General features: G+C 39.5%; 1 protein-coding gene across 3 annotated transcripts in view; it reads right to left on the reverse strand.

Moving 5' to 3' along the window:
• LOC105925275 (low-density lipoprotein receptor-related protein 8) overlaps positions 1–21,904 on the reverse strand; it is a 122,579-nt gene extending 100,675 nt beyond the window's left edge. For all 3 annotated transcript variants that reach the window (XM_012861035.3, XM_012861036.3, XM_012861034.3), the window contains exons 1-2: positions 21,732–21,904; positions 20,949–21,065 (exon numbers count right to left, since the gene is read on the reverse strand). In XM_012861035.3, coding sequence (XP_012716489.2) covers positions 20,949–21,065; positions 21,732–21,798 — 184 coding nt within the window. In that variant the 5' untranslated portion in view covers positions 21,799–21,904. The remainder of the gene's footprint in view (positions 1–20,948; positions 21,066–21,731) is intronic.
• Positions 21,905–24,594: the final 2,690 nt, after the last annotated feature.

Raw genomic sequence — 24,594 nt, forward strand, 5'->3', positions numbered from 1 at the left:
AGCAGCAGGGCAGAGATAAGAATAAAAGCAATTTTACACGGCTGAGAAAATTACTTACGACCCAATTACTCACCCTTTGACAAAGGCGACTATTAAAGTTCAGCATCGTTTTGTTAGTTTATCAGACAAACCCTGGCATCCATTAAAGCCAAACAGGTTTGAAATGTGTCACCCAGGATGATGCGGCACTAAGTCCTGTTGATTTATCAACTCTTGCTGGTCACCTCTACTGGAACCGGAGTTGTTTCTTTTATAAACAAGTCATCCATCAAATAACCAAACATCTCAGAGATGAAAACCTCTGGAACTATTGAATGTCTCCATACTTGTGCACTCTGAACTTGATGCGTTCAGTAGCACTAGAAAAAAACATCAGCTAATAAGATGGAGATGGACAGTTACTGTTGAAATCTATACTGGAGCATTCATAATACTGACACTTTAGACATCTCACATGGCCAGCCAGTGGTGTACATTGTTAAGCTTTGTTTTGGAACTTTCTCTGCTGGAAAACAATATTATACTTTGATTCTGTCATGATTTATTCTGAGTCTCAAACCTTTCAAAACGTACTTTGTTGGCTGGATTTCAGGTTCACACCTACAAAACGCGACAGATTCTACAAACGACTATATCTGTTTTTACAACATATTTAAGTAATTCTTTTCTATATAGTAGTGAGCAATTAAAGCTCACTGAAAAATTAAAGAATTGAAAGAATTTAAGATTGAAATAACAGATTTTTTCATGGGACTGATGATAGTTTTGATTAGTAAACACAGTTATGTTGCCCCATCAGTTTCTGTGTTTAAGGGTCCAATATTTAGAAGTCTCCAACCTCCTCTACTTGTGTTTTTGTTTATTTTGCCTTTTCATTTCCCTCAGAGTCCCTCAGTCCTAGTTTCCAGCTTGGCTCAGCTCATCAGTACGCCTGTCACTCATCCAGCAGTTACTCTGCAAAGTACCAAGCCCATTTCTCAATCTGCCTGCTGGACTACCATCGTGTTTCCACATTCTAGTGAAACCAACACACTGAACCAGTGCATTGATGAGAACCCGCCCCAAATGTCTGGCTGTGTTCCTTCACCAACATTTTCATTGAGGATGCATCAGATGTGTCCTTGGTAAACTCCCACAATGCACAAAACAAGTGAGAACCACCCGTGGTTAATCGAGAATTTGAGTCCAGGAAGTTAGATTTTCTTTTTCTCTCCCAGAGTCATACCAATTTTCCACTAAGATTAGTTTTAGATTCTTGTTTGAATGGTGACAGATGATCATTTTGTTATTTAACTAAATACAATTTGGTGAACAAAGTAATTAGAATTCCAGATCTCCTGGTATGTCTCAAAGTATTGGACTATGGTATTTTTAAAGGGTCAGATCCAGTATCCCTGACTACTCTCAACTCACAATATCTACTGTTTTTGTACTGTTTGATTATTTTTTTTGTCAGCTGTGCTTGATGCATATCCAGCCAGCCAAGCAGACACAATTTTATAGTATGAACGTTATCTAACATGGCTACATGTAAAAACAGCTTCAGAACCATTGTACAATGGACTCTATCCACCTTATTTTCAAACGTGGAAGTAACTATGGGTCCAACTTCCATTTTTTTGTGCAGCACTTCCGTTTCAGTGTTTCCCTAGGCCAAATAATATTAGCTTGACTGAAATGATAAACTGTCGCAGCAACATTTTCAAGAATTGCAGAGCGATCTAAGTGGCAGGTCAGTGCCACATCCTCAAACTATTCATGACTGAGAGGATGACATGAAGTGGCCTCATAACGAACGAGGACATGTTTAACCATTTTGTGTCGTCACCTGGTGTGGATGGCTCTGCGGTGCGACTTTACCGAGGTTGACCTCTACAGTGGAAAGGTTGGATCGGTGTTAATAACTAGCAACATGGATAACCCGGTATTCATGGAGGCTGAAAACCAACACGTCAATGTAGAGGACTATCCTGAATCTCTGTCTTTAGATCTACATGGAGGATGTCTCTACAACCAAGTTCATCACCACAAGGGCAAGTTAGAAACCCTGGTTGACCAATAAGTTACACAAAATGCTGAGGTCATGAATTGCAGCATTCAAGTGTTGGGACTAGGGTAGTCATACTAAAATTTCAAATTTGATATTGATACCCAGGAAAACATTCAACGCTCGATGCCTTTTCAATACCACTGGGATAAAAAATTGACAAAGCATAAAAATGTTTAATTAACATGAAAAACTCATCTTTTTCAATAACAACAACATGCTTTCTCATCAGAATCACAGATGCTAGTTAAATAAGTGTCCAAATAAATGCTAAATAAATAACCCGAATATAACATGCCTACAGTAGCAAACTAGCCACAACTAGTCACACAACATTAATGCAGACCACCAGTCGCACTAAGATCACTAATATGTTCAATGTATGAAATTAAATTACAAACGAACACTTTCATTTTTTAACCAGTCAAAATTCATCATGAAGGCCAGGGTGTCGGTCCTTGAGATGTTTGGCGAATCTTGTTGTGCTACTTGACTTTGTTGCCACCACTTTAAGGCACTGTTTGCACACAGACATGTCAAGATCTTTGGGTTTTCCTTTTTTGTCTTTCTCATATGCTAAAATATTTAGTATTGATACCATGCCAAATTAGTATTGGATCTGGATACAGCATCTATTTTTGACAACCCTAGTGGGGACATATAGACACTAAGATCAGCCAGAGCCAACCTGGACTGTTTATTTTACCAAATAAGGTGAAATAAATCACAGACATTTCAATCAGGTTTACACAAAAACACGTTGGATGACTGTTAATGATTACAAGAGTATATCTTAGAGAATATAATTGAAGCTGCCCGTCTTTAACCTCAAAATTAGAATTGCACCCATGCCAATACCAGCATTGGGTATCTGTTCAATACTTGTGCGTGTACTCGTATTCATAAATGTGCTCCGATACTACAGGTCCTGATAAGAGTGTGATAGGAACATTATTTCCCCTTTAACAGCTAGTACTATTTTGGGAAAGAGGGGGAACAAAATCTAGCACTTTCAACAAGTTATTTGAATAAACATTAAACAAAAAAAAAAATCAACATTTAGTTCAAGCTGTTTCCTGATAGCAGTGGTAAACAGCAACAACCAACTTTGTATACAATAAGAGGGTAGTTCTATACAAGTAAACTACACAAAATGTCTGTTTAATGTGCCAAATGGTAATTGTAAGGAGTCTAATGGCATTTTATTAACCCTCGTAACAGTACTCGATATTGGCCCAATATTGATAAGTACCAAAATGTAAGTATTTGTACTCAGATTCGTGTGTATTTGAAGTAGGGATACACTGATGCCAGATCTACACAACCAGTCAAAAGTTTGGACTCACCGTCTCATTCAATGGCTTTTCCTTATTTTTATGACTCGCCACATTGCAGATACATAGTGATTTAATGCAAACTATGAATCAAAAGTATTTAGAATTATGTATCAAACACAAAATTGTGAAATAACGCTTTGGTCACTCTTGGCCTTCTCTTGATGAGCTTCATGAGGTTAATCCCCTGCAATGGTTTTCCAGCTGTCATGAAGGAGTTCCCAGAGGTATTAATTAGTGGCCCGATACCAGCATCAAGTACTCATACTTGTAAGAACAACCCGATACGCTGAACCGATACCAGTCTTGTATTTTGTGCAGTGGAGAGGGGCAAAAAAGGCGTCTTTTAACACAAAAATTAGACAAAGCATTTCAGGACTACACATGACACAGAATTCAAAGAATTTGCTGCAGAACAACCAAGACTGCAACAAGTAGTCCAGAAAGATACCTGAAGCGCTTAACAAATTCATCACCCTTGATGATGAGGCGTTTTCAGTGGTAGATTATATTGTTAAGTTATGTGTGAACTATAGGTCTCAGTATCGGTACTTGGGAATCAGCAAGTATCTAAACTGAAGTACTCGTACTTGTACTCGGTCTGGAAAGGAGAGCACAGCCACTTTAATGCTACTATCACACAGAACATATTTATTAGTTCCCACCTGCAGTCCTTGTCTTCAGGGCTTCTTGAAAATACTACTGTTCAGTATTAAAGTTTAAGGCTCATTACCATTCAATAAAAATGTACAGGTCGAAGAAATAGATCCTTACATTTCCATTTTATTCTAATCTAGCAGATGAAGTCTCCATTTCTGCAAAAAGGAAAGCACTAACTCATATTTGAAAGGGATATGAAAGGCCATTTCAGCCCACTACTGAAATAAGATCTCTTCAATATTAAAGTGCTAAAATATTTCTTACCGACCTTAAGCTACAAAGTTGCTGTCGTCAGATGACACTACTTCTGGTAAAGTACTATTATGAACCTCATATATAAAAAGGAGAGTGTTTAAAGGTTGACATCCTATTGTAAATATTATATGTTTGAAAATATATAAAAGAGACTCATCTCAATGCCAGACAGAATTAGGCAAGCATGGAAATTATATAGACTAGTCAAACATAAATGGAACTATTTAGCACTGAGTACAGATTCTTCCTTGATTGAATTTCAGTTTTCCTCAAAATATTGCTCATCTCAGCTTTGTGGATTGTGTAGACTAAAAGAGAAACACAACAGACTAAATCCATTTCAGGATGAAACACGTATTGATGACAGTGATTATCTGCTCTTTTTCTAAGTAGGATAGCTTCAGGACAGGAAACTGAAGTCTGGATGCACAGTGGAAGTTTGACCTGGCCAGCTGAGCAGCACTGCTTGTTGGAAGGCCTCTGGGAATGACTGTGTTGTCACCAGTTCGTTTCCAGTGAGGGTCAATAGTTTCCTAGTTATACTAATGGTGTAGACCTGTGGCCATATGGACTGATCTCATGGCAGTGACAGCCTACATGCAAAGTCTGCACACGCTAATGGTGGCACTGTAATGAGTCACCCTGCAGCTGGACAAGAGGAGATAAGTGATGCTGCTGCCAGCAGAGGTGACACTCATAAGTCAGCCAGCTACTCTGAATCATCCGTAAAACAAAGACTGAGGCCTGTGATTGGTGTGTCAGAGCCATTGGTTCATCATTCCAGTCCACTAACATGGCTGCTGCTCCCTGTTACTCCAGCTTGGCTTGAGACAGGAATAATGTCAGGTGCAGTTCTGGGACGAACGTGTGCCCTCAACCACAAAGAAAATAAAGTGAGACTCAGTTACACTTGGCTGAAGCCAGCATCCCTGGAACTGTCAGCAATGATTCACAAGTTGGTCTGTTGAGTCATGGCAACTGGCACTTTTTGTTAAACTGAGTCACAAGTTGTCCAGGGCTACAGCGCTCAAGTGGTGTCAACATCTTTTGAAATGGTCCTTTACCTTTTCCTTTATTACTGTTTTCTGATAAAATGAACTGGCCTGTGGCTACAACTACAGAGTTCTCAAACCAAATAGCTGCTTTCAAACAAACAGCATGTGTGTTAACCAGGGATCACACCAGAATGACTAACTTAAACTCTCCTGGCCATCACTCACCAGTAACATATTCATATAAACATGCCTTAATACATCAGCTGGTGATGAGAACCGGCTTATTTTCAGTTTTGGCTATAGCCGGTATCCAGAGGAAACTCAAAAAGCAGACATTTTCCCAGTGAGTGAATGGACGTACAACACAAAACTTCTATAAGATCACGTTGAGGTGGAAAACTTAATGTAAGCTATGTTTAGTAACAGCCAAGTGTTTATAATACAGAGATGTAAGAAGCAGTTTGAAAGGAAACCATTTTCTACAACTCATCGATACTTATCTGTGCAAAACTTCAAGTAGTTTTAATAGGAAAGCTAAACAGAGTTCAGCAAATTTACTCTGCTTTACAATTTCAAGCTTCCAGCATTTGTTCATCATTGAACATGTTGGATTTGGAAATAGTGGCAACCTTAATGAAATCCTAAAGTAAAGCAACAAATTTGTAATTCTCAAGAAATGTTCACCACTGTAAGAAGTATATAACAATCTAACACCATTATCATTGTATCTGTTTAAGAAATACTAATACATAATAACTAATTAATGACCATTTATGACAGAAGTGCTAGAAACTATTTTGTAAAAGTTGTTATTTTATCTTCCTACATAGAGATCTAGCAATCAGGTCAAAGCTTTACAAAACGCAGTTTAGAAATTGAAGCTACAATTCTGATTAAGCAGTTCAACACTCATCCATAAAAACTATTAAACATTTTACCCAACTACTAGTCATTTGAGAGTTGGCATTTATCAAAAACTCTTTCAAAGTCAGAAAAGTTACGGGAGCAGCTCTAACCGTTCTTTTAAAATGACGCCATTATGCCGGTTTTGAAAGTGAACAGAAACAGCACTTTCAATTTTTCATGCGGCACCACCGAGCAGAGTCCATCCTGGGAAAATTCTCTGCTCTTGATCCTCGGAAATGCAACTTTTTTATCCTTTTTAGGTGTTGAGTAAAACGTCAAGCGCAGAAGGGGGTAATACATGGCAGATGTGGGCAAGAGACTAAGGCAAAGTGATGCTTTTCAGCCGACACATTAATCCCTCTCCCTCCATGGAAGTTTGTGTGTCTCACACACACTAATCTGAGATAATAGCTCAATTGGAGCGGCAGACTTCTTAATGATCACTTAGGGCAAGCAGGCTTAGAGACATACAAACACTGAGCAGCGGACTAGCACGGCCAGCAAGCAGGAAAATATACAGTCAGTCACACACTGATAGAAACACACAGACTCATGCAATCAGGACTCTAATAACGGCCTGTGCACATGACAAAGTTTTTTGGGTTAAAACAGAAACATTTTGTTGTGTTTCTATTGTCTGTGTACACCACAACGTTTCCTCTGACAACAGCACAGTTAAAACGGCTTCCAGAGTGGAAGGATTCAAAAACAACCCAGTCTGTTGTGTGCACAGGAGAAACTGAATCTGCCTGTGTGGAGAAGCCCCGACACAGGCGCAGCATGACTGCAATCAGTAGAAATTCATGTGCACCGCCTGACAGATGTTTAGAACGCCTGTCCATATAAACATTTGTTGATCATGACGAAAGTTTGTTTAGAGGTGGTGTCTTTTAAACAGGGACTGTTTGTACTCATGAACATGTTAATTGTCAAAGTACATCCAGCCTACTAGTGGTGTGTTATGGAAATGACACCATTTTTAGTGCTTATACTAGTGGGTTGTGCATTACGTTTGCAATTAAAATGTGTGTTTACAGAAAGGGGAAAACAATCCTGTTTTTTAATGGCTCGTTGTCATGTGCACAGAGCCAAAGGCCACAACATATTAAAATTGAACACGTACAAAATAGATGCTGCATTCCAGTTAAAACATTGTCAGTTTGTAGAAGCTTATTAAATGAGACAAGTTTTACATAGTAAGCAGTGCACTCTTCACCGTAAGGTCGTTTTTTTCTGCAGTAGCTTCGAGAGCCTGGTGAGAAGAATTTATGAACCCATGAGTTCAGACTCATATTTCACACACACCTGGCTGTGTAATATTCATCCATTCATTATCTATATCTGATTATCCATGCAGGGGCGTGGGTCAGCTGGCACCAATCTCCAGCAGTCATTGGGTGAGAGGCTGGGGAATATTTAACTTTACAAAAACTTGTGGGAATCAGTAGGAATGTTTCATCATGTATTTCCATTAGCATAAGGTTAAAACTTCCCTTTGCATATTATAAAATGCAAATATTAAACTCTAGTGAGCTCATCCAAGTAAAAATTAACTATTAATATAGATGTTAAATAGAAAATATCTTAAAAGCAATGATAGTGTTGCTAAAATCTCTTACTAGCATTCACCTTGCTTATTTTATTTTTAACTGATAAAGACTTGGATCATTTTAGTTTGTCATGTGCAACAAAACATGGGACCAAACACTGGCCAAGCAACAAACTATATGTAATAATGCTTTATTAACCTGTTTATTAACCCGGTGTTCCCCTTAACATTGAGAGCATTTGTAATGTTGGAATATTCCCTCAGTTTCTTTCCCGCTCTGCCCTTGTCATCTTTGTCTCTCTATAACTCTTGTGGTCTGTCTATTTTTTTCTGCCAGAATCAGAAACTGCTTGTTGCGCAATTAGTTTCTTAGAGTCAACTGTGCAAAAGGGGGAAATGTCATTTTCCAGCTTTTGTTGAACAAATCTTGCCACTGATGCTGAAGGGAAACCAGAGCACACCAAGCTGTTTGCCTAAGCTACCTGGACAGGAGGTAAAAACATATGAGAAGAGTTAGAAAAGGCTATTAACATTGTGAAAACAATATTTTTATATAATGAATGCAAACCAATGTGTCAAATTTGTAACGATCTTCCTGCTGCAGTAGTTGATCACTAAAGAAAATCCAATGCCAGATTACTAGAAATGGCACATGGCTGATGCTGAACAACATCTGCATGGATCAGACTCTTGTTTACGCTGTGAAATATAGGTTTTATATGCGCCAGATCCATGTTTTTCTTGAAACGTGTTTATTTAAGAACAGAATGACCCCCTCCTTGTCCTTCAGTAGTAATATATCTTTGTATCAACATCAAATTGACAAACGGAAGTATACAGTGGCACAGTGAAGATAAGCAATTGTAATAAAATTAAAGAATCACATAACTGAATCAGAAGTATTCCGATACCATATATTCATATTCCATGAAGGATAGCAACACTTATACTAACCGATATCTTCTCTACTGTTTTGCCAAACAGGGAAGTGGCACTTTTAAATTATATATTTTTCTAAACAAGGACTGAATTTCCTCATTTAATGGTTTTGCTCTAAAGTTTAAAACATTATAACATTTTAATTAGTCATGCGTTTTGCTCTTAACTAAAAAGAGCCCTGTGCTTTGAAAAAATCTTATTGTCTTAGAAATTTTAGTATCCTGGCAACCCTAAAGGCCATACATTTGAAAATAAACAAAGCTAGTTTAAAATCTAAAGAAATAATTTGCTTTCATGAAGTGGAAATAAACAATCTGAACACAAAGTAACCCGACATCATGAATGGAGGAATTAGGGAATAGTCCTTTCCACTCCATGAACAGTGGTTAGTGGCCAATAGGATTGACGCAGAAACTTTAAAAGGATCCCAAACAACGTCAGTAACTCTCCCTGCTGGTTAAAATTATTTCCCTACCCATTTTTATTGATTCACCTTTACTTAAGTCTCATCCTACTGTTTTTGTGGTTCCCATTACATACAGGTATAACACTCTGAAGCTAAACACCTGTGCTACTCTAACTCTCCATATGATTTTTAAAAAAAGCCTTTACACTGCTCCTTTTTTTTCTCTGCAGCAAAATAACCATATTAAACTTTTATTGGAACATTTTTGCACTGAAAAGGAAATAAATGCTGCAGATGGTAAAGGCAAAAAAAAAAATCTAAGCAGATGCATCAAGTACAATTTCAAGTCATATTAGACAGAAGGCGAAGGAGAATATTGACAATCCTTTTATGATTATTTTAGAAGGTATGCTAATTGTGAAAAAAAAATAATTTAAGCAGGTAATTTTTCAGCGTATGGCTCCATACTTTAAATCCATGTAAATACTTTGAAACTACGATTTTATTTATATAGGGCTAAGCAACAACCAACTAAGGTGACCGAAGCACTTCACAGAAAAAGTTACATACAAAAGAAATACACAACAATAAAATAAGGCAAATGCCATTCCACTACATGGTATTAAAAGCCTGTCTAAAAAGATAAGTCTTAAGCTTAGACTTAAAGATTCTCTGCTCAGAAGTTAAATGAAGATCTACGGGGAGGTTATTCCAAAGTCAGGCTGTTGCCTGGCCCAGTCACCCCAGTGCTTCAACCTGTTTCTAGGGACATCTAATAAAAGGCAACTTGATGACCACAAAGATCTCCCAAAGAGAATAAGACTGGGGTAATATGCTCACGCCTAGAGATGTGTGTTAAAAGACGGGCATCTGCATTCTAAACAAGCTGAAGTCGTCTCAGGATGACACCAATATAAAGTCCATTACAGTAATCAAGTCTAGAAGTGACGAATGCATGAATGTCCTTCTCTAAGTCAGTGTGAATTACAAAAGATTTAACATTAGTCAGCAAACGCAGATGATAAAAGTTAGATTTAACTACAGAGTTAATTTGTTTATCAAAGTTAAACTCCTGGTCGAATTTACCCCCAGATTTCTAACTGTTTTATTTAACTTAAAAGGCAAAGCACTGATGTCTGTGGTAGCAATATCACCAAATAAAATAGATTCAGTCTTTTGATGGTTTAAGAACAATTTTTGTTTACATGGCTACTGTTTAACAGCAGTTATGTTATTTAAATGCTAGTATTATTATTACAGCAGAAACAAGAAAAGACTACGCTACTAATTTAAACGTCCACTTTCAAAGCATTTTTATTAAGTCTATTTTTTTTTCTCCATTCTGTTTATGATCAGGTTGTATAAAAAAAAAAAAAATCACGGCACCTGTCATTCAAAGAGCTGGCAGATTTTTTTTTTTAATCTCCCGCAGGGTGAAATAAATCTACCCAATTTCTGCAACAAAGGGATATGAGCACACTTGTTGAGCGTACAGATGCTTCCAAGAACAGTTGGAATAAATTAACAGTGAAAAAGGCCCTAGACTTCTATATTTACAAAACCTTAAATGCATCTCTGTCCTATAAAAAAAAAAACCCCGTGACTACTGGATATCCGGCTGAATGCATTCTGTTTGAAAAGTGAGCCTGCAGATGAAGAAGTTGTGCAAATCTATTTAACAAAGCAAACAAAGAAGAAAGGCACACAGTTTGGTGCTGAATCTGCATCCCACAGGAAAACAGAGAGAGGACTTGGAGCTCAGCGTGGTAGGGATGTGAAATTCATGAACGTGGATGATAAAGATCGTTATCCCATCAAAGCATGAAAACAAAGAAAAGCAGACAGGGTGGGCTTTGAAGGTAAGACAGATGAATGGAAATGTTGTTTTATGATCAGGTTGAGGATTAAACAGTGTCTCTATGTCAGCGTTGGCACAAGTCTGACTTCAGGAGTCCATGGGAGAATTATTTCGCTGCGTTCTCATCTGTCAGGCTGGAAAGGTGAGAGGCAGGTCAGCTTTGCTTCCAACCCCCTTAAACATTTTGAAGACAGACAATAAGATATGCTATGCAAATATACAATGCAAGAAAAGAGAATTTTGTTCTCTTTCCCCAAGCTGCAAGAACAAAACTATGCCAGTTTGGTTTTGCAGCTCTGGTTGTGGGGTTCATGCAGGTTGTTCTTGAAACAACCTCTGGGCAGATTTTTTTTTCTTCTTATATGGAAATACTGCAGTAGGTGGGACCAAAGAGGATTTCAGGACTTCTGTTAAAGTATGAAATGTCCTGGTCAGAAAAACATTGTTATTGTTCTTTTGTTCTTTTCACCTTCAGTAGAAGAGCAAATCTATTATTTGAAAGAATGTACTGGCAAACACACACACACACACACACACCAAACTAAACCTTGTTTTACCTATTAAGGATGTGTTAGGCTAATGGTTAGAGCACAGTGCTTGCAGTCTGAGCAGGCTGCAAGAACCTAGTTTGATTCCTGCAGACTGGCTCTATGGGTCCCTGAGCAAGACCCTTAGCCCCAGATTGCTCCCTGGGTGCCCCTCAGTGTGGCAGCACACTGTTCCCTAAGGAATGAGTTAAATGCAGAGACAAATTTCCTCTCTGTGGTACTATAAAGGGAAATATCTATTCATTTATTTAAATAAAATATGTTAACAAAAATCTTATTTCTAGTTGATAATGGCTTCTATTGAATCCCTCTGCTGAGTGAGATGTTCTTTGTAGCCCTGTACCAATCTCTGACATAAGTCAGGTTCCAATCCTTTTTGCATCTACGGCCCATTTAAAGCTATAGTAGGTAATCCTGTTCAGAAACACTTTTTGTAATACTGGGTAAAAGGGTCCTTCCATCCTGAAAGTTTTCAATACGTTATGTATTCAGAAAGAGGTTTTAAAAGAAATCGTTCTCTGTGGGAGCTGCAGGCCTGTAAAAACTAACAAATCTCTGCCGTTCGGTCTAAAAGGCATGAATTTCTCAGAATTCTTTTTCTTCCACTTCACCACTACGCATTACACCATCAGAAAAAATCAGATTAAAAAACACTTTGGTCTGTTACAACATGACATAATATGAAGGAATTTTGCAAGGCAATGCACCATCAATTTCCTTTTGACAAGATAGGAATGCTCATGAATGTGGTTAATGATGGTGCCTAATATGCTTTCTTATGAGTGCAGTTATACATGTATGACTGTATGTGAGAGAGTGGTCAGCGGGGAACACGGATCAAATGATGGGGGATGGTGGGGTGGATGAAGGGATGAGATAGCACACTTGTGGCAATGCTGTTGGGGGATGGGATCGACGGAAACACGGTAACGGATGAAACAGAATTGTTGATGATAGAATAGGAAACAGTGTTTCAGAAGCTTAACACTTGTTCTGTACGCTTGAGCTTGCAGCTGCAGTCAGGTCAGAAATTAGGTGACACTGGAGCGAAAAATAACCTGCTACGCCAAAGATTTCTTCCTGTCAGCATATTTAAACAGCCACAGTCTGGTGAGCACATTCAGTCATTGGATTTCATAGTTTGGTGCAGCGCTGGACAATAAGAGACGCTGCATTTAAGTAGACCAAACAGTGACACTATCCAGTCTGCATTTCGCAAACTTTATCTAAATTTGCCGAAAGGATCAATTTATGATGAACAAAATCTAACTGAGTGATCTTTTTACACATTAACCATAATCATAAAATAGTCATAACATACCAGCCAGTGATGAAGTAAACACAAAAAAAATTACAAAATAAATAAATAAACAGGACTATAACATTACTATAACATTACGATGGTACCTGCTGGTAGTGACCAGAAATAGATGACTACACTTTAGACAATACTTATTGTTGGAAAAAACAGACTTGAAACAATGTAACACTGTTAACTAATCTAGAGCTGCAGCTATTGACTATTTTAATAATGGGTCCTCTATTAAATCCACCCTTCATTAGTCCAACTGTTTGATCTACAATACATGTGTTACACCAGGAGCTGCTAACATTTTTTTCTGGAAGCCACATATGTAAATGTACAACTAGAGCTATCCCTCCAACACCAGTCCACTGTTGACCATCAGTTCAGTCATTTATTTTGTGTTTGCATCATGTTCGATATTCTGTTTGTTCTGAATGATGTGCTAGAGTCCCCATCAGGTATAGAGGGACAGAGACCTAAAACTAATCGTTGGACCTGCCAGAGGCCAACAGTGGCTGTTTAGACAGTTTTACAATCTATCCCGAAGACACATGACATTCACGCACACCTAAGGCCAATTCAAAGTGGCCGGTTGATGTAAGATGTAGACTGTTGGACTTTGAAAGGAAGCCAGAGTACCGAACTCATGCAAGCGTAGCGAGATCGTGCCAACCCCACGCAGGTTTCAAAACCCAGGACCATCTTACTGTGAGGCATCTTACTGTCCCACCACTTGTCATTCTGATTTAACAACACGTTAGAATATTAAACTATATTTTAGAAATTACAGAGAGCTTCAAGATGTACGCTCTAAACAACTGAACTGATCGAGTTGTTGTGCATCACATTATCACATTTTTCTGAGTCAAGCCTGAACGCCAGTTTGTGCGTGATGATTTCAGTCCTTTGTGGTGGTTGATTAGTGAAGAATGAGAACAACTACAGATGAATTCAATAAACAATCTGTCAATTGTTTTTTGATTAATTGAAGAATCAGACAAAAAGGAAACATTTGAAATGTCCACCTTTTTATTTCATAACAGAACATTTGGACTGACAGAGCAAATAAGTGCACAAAAAAATAGGTTGCGACTTAGGTGTCCTGTTACAATTTTTTTTATGTTGAATAGATTACTAGATAATTTAGTAAAAATCAGTTGTCTATATGAAGAGAGATGTAACAAAACAGAAGCGAAGCTGTAAAACTGCGGTTTGGGTGCACCTGCCTTTTGTGCTGGTGCAACCAGGGAAAGAAACTGGGTAGAACAATGAAACCAGAGGCAGACCCCCTGCTGACAGTCAAATAGACCACCAGACTGTTTCCGCCCAAGCTTCGCTTTATGTAAATACTACATGCTACAGTTCCTTGTACAAGTTTTTCTTCCAATGATGTTTATATCTTCTACAAGTGTTTCTAATTTTTCTTCGATGAGTCATAAATGGTGTTTAATATTTAATACTTTGCTTTTCTTCGGAGGGTTTTACATTATTGAGGATGTCCTCTAAGGATGCTTATTTTTATCTTCCTGCAAGTGTTTTTAATTTGCGTCTGAGCCTTAAACGTGCATTCTGAGCTGGTGTCTCACCACAATTTCATTACGGCTGCATAATGACTATCACATAAGGACTGCTGATTCTTGAAAAGTCAGTTTAGAGCCCTGCTCCTCACTCCTATACAGTGCCTTCACTAATACCAGAAAATTAAGACTTGAGGCTTAAATCAACACGTTATTACCATTAATCAATCGGAATGAAATTGTAAACACTCGTCAAGATTGGATCATTTGATTTTGAACCCATTTAAATGGTGCATTCAGTATGCTTTCTTTCCTTTTAATCCAAGCACATTTCAATCTTATCAGGAGATTGTGCGCATGTAAACATAGCTTCTGTCATTAACCAGCTAACAAGTAAACAGCAGCATTAGGCGAGCTATCAGGGGAGACCAACGTTAAGGCTCAGGTATAATCGTGCTTCAGGGTGTCGCGCAGGACTCTGCTGACAGCATGTGAGCCGAGATCTGTCGGCTGTTCCTCACTTTGAAATGAACAAACGTCGGAAATGGCAATGACTTAGCCTGCTGATGAGTTCCCTTCACCCTCAGTGACGTGACTCCTTGTGTTTTCAGGTGCATGTCATCATTGCGGTGCTCTCGTGCCGCGTCAAATCCCTTTTTGCAAAGCTTTATTTTTTTCGTTTTGTGAAGCGTAAAGAGCTCCCCCGTCTTTTGAGAACTTAGTTCGAACAGTTTTCTGTGTCGTCGTTTGTAGAATTTACTGGATTTCCTTTGAAAATAACGCCTCCGCCTCACTCCGTTCAACTCGCACCGCAGGTGAAGTAAACAGCTCCGCAACATGGAGAGTGACGCTTGAATCGCATGGTACAACTAAGCGATACTGAAATTTATTGCCAATGCTTTTAATTATCAATTTTTACTGATTTGTATTGATCTTATCGATTCAGTGTTGCTGCCTACTTCAGTCAGAGGCTTCTCCAGACCCGATGTAAGACAGACCGCTGCAGGAGATCCTTCCTGCCAGCAGCAATCGGCATCTACAAAAACTTTTTGAAGAAAACTCTCTAATACGAGTTACAACAACATTTAATTTCCCATTGCGATTAATAAAGTATTTTTGAATTGACTTGAATCTTCCCCGTGTTAACTTCTGTCTTCATGCATCTCACAAAAGCATGTTATATAACAGCAATAATTGCCTCTGTGAAGCACAATGACTCTTGAACCGTATACATTTGTAAACTAAATTAAGCATCAAGTAAAAGATGTTTTCAACAGGGATTTTTAGGTTTTTTTTAATCGAGTCATTTGAGTCAGTCAGTTCATTGTTTCAGCTCTAAAATAGACTGATGTGTTTACTTGGCTTTAAAACAGTTCGGATCTCAAACCAACTGTGCATGTGCTGGATGTGTTGTACAGCCAAATCCTTTCTGTGGAGGATCTACCTCTAAACTGTTAGCAGCTTAGGGGTTTGTTATTGAGAGCCTGGTGCCAAGAAGCCGAGGGGAACCACGGAGGTCAGGTCAAGCAGAGCATACTTCTTATGAGCTCTGTCAGGGCTGTTTTGGAACAAAAGGTTGTCCTGCTCAACATCTGACAGGTGTTCCCTTTCATCCATTGGGTTCTTGGTGTATTTCTAATCAAAATGCACACTATAAGTCAAAGGTTATGTTTACTCTTCCCGGCAGTACACCGATAGCCCTTCAGCTTCTGATGGCATAAAGCAGCCTATGAAAGAACACCACAAAGACCGCAGCGAAAATTAAAACCTGAACAAGACGGGAAAAAAACCATATCCTCATTCTATTGATGACTTCACTCCTCAAGGACACTGATTCAGAGGAAAATTGTTCTTTGCTGAGACAAACCACCCCCCTTCCCACACAGCTCCAGCAACCCACACACAGCGAGGAAACGGCCGCAGAGTGAAGGCCAGCCTCTAATATAGCACGGAGCAAGGCTAGACGGTCACCATTATCACAGTGGCTTGACTTGTCACAGCTTAAAAGGCTTTCAGAAGCATTTTAACTCAACCGCCAACTGCGACAGAAGCTCCTTCTGACGGCAAACAAGCAGTAAAATTAAAACGTCAAACTATTTTCCATTTAATTCATCAAAAAAAATGCAATGGTTATAAAAAATGCCAGACAGAGTAAACGGTGTATGCAAACGTCAGCCTTTGGTTTGTAATAATGGGTGGCAAGCAGAGCTAGATGAATGCTTTAAAAGAAACAACGGTCAATAACGACCTGCTTTCACTCGCATGCCTGAGGACCGATCCAGGGATCCGGTGGCAACACCTTCACACTTTACAAGGAGCCACAATGTGGTGGCATCCGCTACAACAGATCAGAGTGTGGGAGGGTTTATTTCAGACCGAGGCAGGATTAAACAAAGAGAGAAAGAGGGTAGTGCACATATGTTCACAGAGAGGGAGTAAGAAATTTTCCTCCTAGGCCACAATTAACCCAGACACAAAAGAAAGTAGCTGTGCTGCAAACACGCAGCTCCTTGGCACTGGTTTCAGTGCAAGCATTCTGCAAAATGTAGGCCACTGGCACGCAGTCAAAAGAGAAAAACTGCGATCCTCCTGTTAAGGCACAACACATCCCATCTGGGGTACAAGGAAACCTCTGTGCGCTGGACAAGAAGCGGAAAGCAATCTGTCTCTCACCTGGACTCCCTGTTCTGTTTGAAGATGATTGGAAAAGGGTTCCACTCAATCAAGCCTCATCGTGACAAAAGGCGCTTGTTGAGCCGTTGTTTTTCTGAAGGAATGAAGTCAGCCTGAACACGCTGAGCCGCAGGTGAACACGTGTTCTCACACCAATCCTTTTTTCAGTGGTGTCTTTCTGTTAATTAGCTTAGCTTTTGAGGCCCCCACAAAATACATTTGTCTTAATGATAAAATGTAAATAGAACTTGATTTATTCAGAATACTAAAAGGCAATCCACCCTAAAAATTTTAACTAAAATAAATGGTAAATGGACTGAACTTATATAGCGCTTTTCCAGTCATGTTGACCACCCAAAGCGCAAATACATCAAGTGACCGAAGAAAGGTCTGTTTTCCATGCCCAAAGCTACTGTAACATCTATAAATGTCCCACTTCTGACAAATAGTGGCAAAACTGGATGGAAAACATTTTCAGACAGCATCCGTCAGAACAAATAGATATAAAACAGATAAACTGGTAAGACAGATTGGTGATAATATAAGCTGGCCTTTCATGTTTTAGTACATTTGTATAACTCAAAAGAATAGATGCAGTGCTTTGCAGAAGTATTTATAACTCTTCAACTTTTACACATTTTTTTTAACGTTACAGCCACAAACTCTGGTGTATTTTATTGCCATCGTATTTCTTAGATCAATACTGAATTGAGATTTTTTTTTAGTTCAAGATAAATTATGTATGGTTTAAAATTGTTTAACAAATGACAGTCTGAAAGCTATGATGGCATTGGTATTCAGCCCCGTTTAGTATTGACCCACTACTGCGGCTCAGCTCGGCTATTAGGGTTTTCCATTAGTAACGGTTCCATGGTACCAGCACCAGCAAGCCACATCGGGCTGAAAACACGACGACAGAAGGCTGTCAGTCGCTGATCGGGTGGCGTCACTGGTTCTGACGCAAAACTGGCAAGAAAATGGAAGCGCTGACACCAACACCGTGGACCAAGGACAGCTTGGTGGCTGAGGAGAAGATGCAGAGGGAGGCACACGGAGCAACCCGGAAAGGGAAGGTGTTCATAGAGGTTTCTGAGCTAATGGCCACATCCAGATACCAGCAAACACCAAAGCAATGACGAGAAGAGCTTAAACGTTTGAAAAGCAATTACTGGACCACAGGGACCGCTACGTCCAAGTCTTTGTTTGATTTTTTATATAACGGACATGAAAATGTATACACACTGAGTTATTTGCTCTCCGATAGATTTTCCCATTTTGCTTCTTGGATTTAGCCGGTGTTCATAATAAAAATTATTTTGACTAGTGCCCTTGTATTGTGTATTTTATCTGAGTACGCACAGTTAGGGGCAGCCAGGAATACAACCCAACCAGTTCTTATTCATATTTATGTGCATGAATGGCTCATTTTCAAGAAAAGGAAGCATAAATAATTGTATTTTTTTAACTGGGTAAAGTCATTACAAAAACCAACTCTATTCCTGAATTTTCCAGTGCAGAGGAAATTGCTTCGGTAAAAGCAAATTTATATGAAGGAATGATGAGCTGTACTAGCATCTGTCTTTCCTGATGCTGGGCTAGTGTTTATTTGAATTCAATTGGCTTTAACTGACTACTTTCTGCTTCATAATTCTGTTGACCAAATGTTACTAAATCAACAGCAATTTATACATCTGTTGGATTATTTTTTAGTTTTTTTCTTTTTGCAAACCAATTGCTATAAAGGCAACAAGAATATTTTTATGCATGGAGAAGCACAAAACCCCTGCACACAGTCCTGATGCCGACTTTAAAAAGAGGCCTGCACTCTGAGCCCGCAGCTAGCTTCCACAATGCAATGGCCCGTGTCTTCATACAGAGTCCTCCTGTGTGAAGGTTTATTAGACAGAACTGGTGAGCAAACAAACATCAAGAAGACAAAGCAACAGCAGTCAGGTCAGAGGAAAAGTTGTGTAGAAGTTTGAAGAATGGTTACGTTAGAAAACAATGTTCCAAGCGTTGGGCAGCAAGAGAAACTGCAGAGATCCACAGCTCAGGGGTAAGGATCTAGGAAAGGACAGCCACTAGTCTCCACAAATCTAGTGTTTCTGGACAAGCAAAAAGAAAACTATAGTTTTCAAAGTGTAGTTTTTAAAGTACAGATTTCATGTTGGGGCGGTGCTCTAAGGCTTGATGAGACCAAAATGGAACTTTTTTTCTCTGAATTAAACAGCTAAAGCTGACACACAAGGCTGCACATCACCCTGATCAGACCACCTCCGCTGTGAAACATGGTCAACATCTGCTGGGATGCTTTTCAGCAGAATGGACAAGGAAGACAGCCAGAGTTGATGGGAGGAAGGAGGGAGCTTACGGAGCAATTCTGTCATCAAACCTGTTGGATGCTGTAAAAAACTTGAGTCCGGAACAAAGGCTTACCCTAAACATAGAGCCAGAGCTACCATGTGATGTCTCAGACCCAAACATATTCATATGTTAGAATGATTCAGTCACAGCTCAAACCTAAATCTAACAGTGAACGAGAGGCAAGACTAGGAAACTGATGTTAACAAATGCTCTCCATCCAATCTGAGTCAGCTTAATTTATTTTGCAAAAAAATTAGCAACAGTATCAGTCTCTATACGTGCAAGCCAGTGGATTCAGCAATGGCAAGAAATGTTTGTGCAACAAAGTACTCACTAAGAGATGCTAAACACAAAAGCAATCCACACCTTTTAGATATTTTGTGTTAAAAGTTTTTACCAGGTATTGTTTTGATTCCACTTGACACTTTGGCTCCATCGTTTGGGGTAAGGACTCTTTAGCCAAAGCGGAAGGACATCAACAGTTGCCATGATACGTGTTGTCTGAATAGCGCAGTCAGTAAGGAAGGCGGTAGGTAAAGAATCATGTATGCTTCCTCTCATAGGTCTTTTAGCATAGGAACCTCTCAATGTCCCTAACCAGTGCTAAGGAGTTATAAGGAATCCCACAATCCTTTGCGTGACATGACCTATAAGCACAGCCCACCTCACAGAAATTAGCAAAAATGGCCAGAGGGAAGAGAGCATTGTTTGTTTGCTTGTTTTTGGCCAGAGAGAGGAGAGCTGGTACTTGTAAGTAGCACCATTTATCCTTTCAGATATTACATGACTTATTGGTCATTCAAGTGACCAGTGGCCATCTCTGCCTTTGTTGTCTACAGCGAATAAGATCCGATAGATCGTGGAACGGTGAAGTTTTAAATCAGAGGAAGCAATAAAATTGCGAGCCGTGTGAAATATAAATGCATATATACATATTATAACATATGATTGTTTGTTGTACACATTGTTTATGTTGCATATAATGTGTATACACCATTTTCTGTTAAAAACAAAAACATATTTATGAAATGAAAACAATTTAAATAAACATAAGAAAATCTTCGGCAGCATGGCAACTCTGCTTAAGGAGACAAAAACAAGCAATCGGACCGGTTAACTGCTAGAACTACAAAGTTTTGGTTTGTGTAACAGAGAGCTTCAGCCGTTCGCTACATTTATCTAACTTGTGTGTTTTGCAGTTCTTGTTGGGAAGGCTTTGCGCCTGGATTTGACCGGCATCATCCATGTGCGTTTTCGTCGCGTAATGACGTATGCCCTTTCCTCCCCACGATAGAGTTCTTACTGTTGACCTCATGAAAGGTCAAGGAAGAGGAGCTAGGAGCTATGATTAGAATGCTTTGGATGCAGCCCTGTCCCTATTTCTGTCACATAAAACCTCCAGAAAATAAACTGAAGTGTGGGGTCGTAAGGTAGCATAAAGTGAAAAACCTAGAGAACAGTGAATACTTTTTCAAGGCACGATGCATTAGGAGAGATAAGGGTAACTGATGTAACTGATGTTCCCCGCAGACCATTCCTCACATGGACACCGGTGTAATGTGGCAATCCTTACTGTCACTGCTACACTTACGACAGTTTTCTTCGTCGCTGTTGTCTGAGCAGTCGTCATCGTCGTCGCACCTCCAGATGGTCGGTATACACCTTTTGTTGTTGCACTGAAATTGTCCATCCTCACACTCATCAGTGGCTGCAAGAAGAAGAAGAAAAAAACAATAAGAGAGAGAGGGGGGGGGGGGGGATCAGAGTCCAGACGGATGATCACCGCGGCAACATGTTTGTGGACAAGTGGAGCCGCTAGTTCAGCTGTCATTTGCAAATGAATACCTAATTAAAATGCAGCATTCACTCGGGTCAACTGGAAGACGCGCTACACGCGTCATTGTCCCGGTTTTGTTCATTACCGCCCTGCTTTCTCTGGGTATTTAAACCCTCTAAGGGGTGGTGGGGGGGGGGGGGGGGGGGGCGCAGAGGAGGCCCTCTGCTTCCACACAGTTCTTCTAAATGAGCAGGTCCGTTCAGTCTGGGCTACTACACACAGGCTACTATGCTGCGGGTTGTTAGAGATGCTCTGCGCCGGGGAAACACATGCCTGGCACGCTGCTTCCCCTGTCCTGAACACAGAGGAGCAGCACAACGAGCCGCCCCACAGCCGTAACGAAGCAAACTGCATCCAGCGCCTGTTATTAGCAGAGATAAGGAGCATCTTTGTGTCTTCTGCCCTGAGGCTATCGGAGGCACGCGCGCGCTCAGTGCCACGGACGCCCCCCAATTAAGCTACACGCCGCCGTTTACACTGAGCATCACTACTAAGCGTTCACGCGCAGGGGGAAGGGGGAACTACAAATATGTTTACCTTTCAGGTGAGGAAGGAAGAGGACGAACAAATGAAAAAGTAACAATGTCCTTATATCCGGCCACATTTCTGGAGCAGGTGACGGAGCTCATTCACATCCACTAAACAAAGCCCGAAAGCCGCTCTTGTTGAGGCGCTGCTGTGCTGCCGCTCCGCTGCGAAACGCCCACTCACTCCTGCCTCCGCCTCATTGGCTGGTGGGGTGGTGACGACAATACGTGGGGCGGAGCGGTGAGAAGCGGACACCTGATTGTTCTCAGGATTTCATCCTTACGCTGTTAATCTTAAGGTTGTTAAATGTGAGCAATGAAATCGTTAAAATTGTCCCATAAATCATTAACATTTTAAACAAATATAAGTTGCAAAATGTGACGTGTTACATAATTGTTTAATTGCACACCAATTAAGCATATGATTTCGACATTGGTTAACTGTTCATCATGGTTCCTGACTAGCAAACTTTTTTTTCTTCCTTAAAGTTGCCTGTGTGATCAAATCCAACATGACGCTGGTTCTGATAGAAAAGTGTCAGATCAGGCAATTTCCCAATAGGAGGCTTGAGTGGCTCCAGGCTGGGAACATCAGAACTGGGCCCCCACAGAGTAATGGAAGACTATGGTGGAAGAATTTGGATGGTTTGAGCTATGTTCTACTGGAAAACAATGGTTCCTGCCTTTCCTATAATGTAACTTTGAATCATACCACCTGCCATGCAAGTATTTTTGCATACCATAAACAACCCCTTCATGAAAAGGGTATCCCCTGATATCAGTTGCCTCTTTTAGCAGAGTAATTTCAAGAAGCAAAAAGAGTTCTGTAATGGTTTGAGAAGCACAGGATTAGACATTGACAGGGCTTCCATACTGCCAATTCAACTGAGCATCAAGCTGTTGGCAGTAAAAGCAGGATCTACACACCATTTGGCAAGAGGTCACAATGTTATGCCTCGTCATTGTCACAACGTTAAATTATTTGTCAGGGAACAATCATACCTAAACATTTTTATTTATTGTAGAGGGCATGCCGGTGTGTGTGTGTGTATATATATATATATATATATATATATATATATATATATATATATATATATATATATATATATATATATATATATATATATATATATATATATATATATATATATATATATATATATATAGACAGGGGTGGACTGGGACAAAAAATCGGCCCTGGCATTTTGGATTAGACTGGCCCACCACATTTTTTTTTTTTTTTATAACTCTGCAATACCTTGAGGCCAGTTTAATGGAAATTAGGGAGAGTGGACACTTAAAATACTTCCAAAATCTTAATTTATTAACACTGTAAAATGTAAACTCAGCCAGGCCTCACTTGTCATCATGGAAAGAAAGAAAATATATAGTAACATAATATAAATTTTGATTCACTCAGTCATTTGTAATAAGTATTTTTTATCTAATTTCCTCATTTTTAATCATACTCTCTTCAAAATCGCAGACTTTTCGCTATTTTTCATGTAAACCCTTGGTGGCGCTTGATAGCGAAGCCGGTGAGGCTGCAGTGAGCTTGGCCTCCCCTGGGATTGTGCAATCCCATGTTAACTGCGCTGGCTTCCATTCCGTGAATGCATCTTCCTGTCTCTAGATCATAAATTCAATTTTCAAACAGTTATGAACTGATTTTCCACAATTATATATATGTGGATTACGAATTGTGTTTTGATCATCAAACTGTGTGCAGATGCTTTGTGCTGCTGGGCGATCATAAAAGCCAAAGAACTGGTTGTAGGTGAGGCCGACAGTTCCTTGGCCTCTCGGCAGGGGGCGCTCAAGGGGCACCACTCATGATCCTAAAACTGTAGAGTGACAGCAAGTTATGGATGTTTTATTAGCGAGTTTTGCTAAACAAGTAAAGCACTAAAAAGACTCTAAACATACAGCTGGAACCGGACTGATGAAGGAAGGCTTTCCTCCCTGGCAGTGATCTCCACTGACACTGAGAGACTTTTAAAACTGAAGAAAATAAAGAGAACTTTTAAAATGACCGATATTTTTGTTCAGAAAGAGCGCTGCATGGACTTCATTTATAAGTAGAGGTAAGACAGCGATAATTATTCATGTTTTGTTTTTGTAATTAAATGTGTGTAATGGGATTATAGTTTTTAAATGTGTTACAAATGCAGAAATCCATCAGAACTCATAAACTGTTACCATTCAGATGACAAATAATTTAGTTTTATTTTTTTTTCATCAAATAATCAATATTTTTCCATGTCTCTTGGTGAATTGATTTGGCTCAATCAGTCTCCTTCAGCACTTTGCAATGAGTCTACTTAGAGTGTATATATTTGTAAATCTGACTCTGATGACGTCAGTGCCTCACCAGCTATGAACCCTACCGCACGTCACTGCTCCCAGCATACCACAAAAATGGTAGAACAGGATAGATTTAAAGAGATTTGCTCTCAGATGGACCTTCAAAAGAATACCCTTCAGAAAAGGGTTAAAATGAGGGAATGGGGGGTGAAATTAACAAGGAATTCTGACCAAGGCATTGCAGTTCCACTTTATATGGACCACAACTCATTGATGCAGCTAACAAGCAGGATGTGTCCCCTTTAATAAAAGTGTACCATAAGTCTAGCCGGCTTACTAAACTAATGATCACATTATGACCAATGAATGAGTGAATTGAAAGAGCAGGAACATTGTTGTAAAATTAACAACATTAAACTCCTCTTATCTCTGTCAGCTTCTGCAATGTGATAACAACAAGCAGTTTTCACACTTCTCAAATGATGTATAAAGAAAAACAGTTGCTTTTATAGCACACAATCCTTATTTTTATGATTATGTCTCTATAGTGCTACAGTGCAAATTCA

This window comes from Fundulus heteroclitus, chromosome 6 (genome assembly GCF_011125445.2).
Source record: "Fundulus heteroclitus isolate FHET01 chromosome 6, MU-UCD_Fhet_4.1, whole genome shotgun sequence".
NCBI classification, from domain to species: Eukaryota; Metazoa; Chordata; class Actinopteri; order Cyprinodontiformes; family Fundulidae; genus Fundulus; species Fundulus heteroclitus.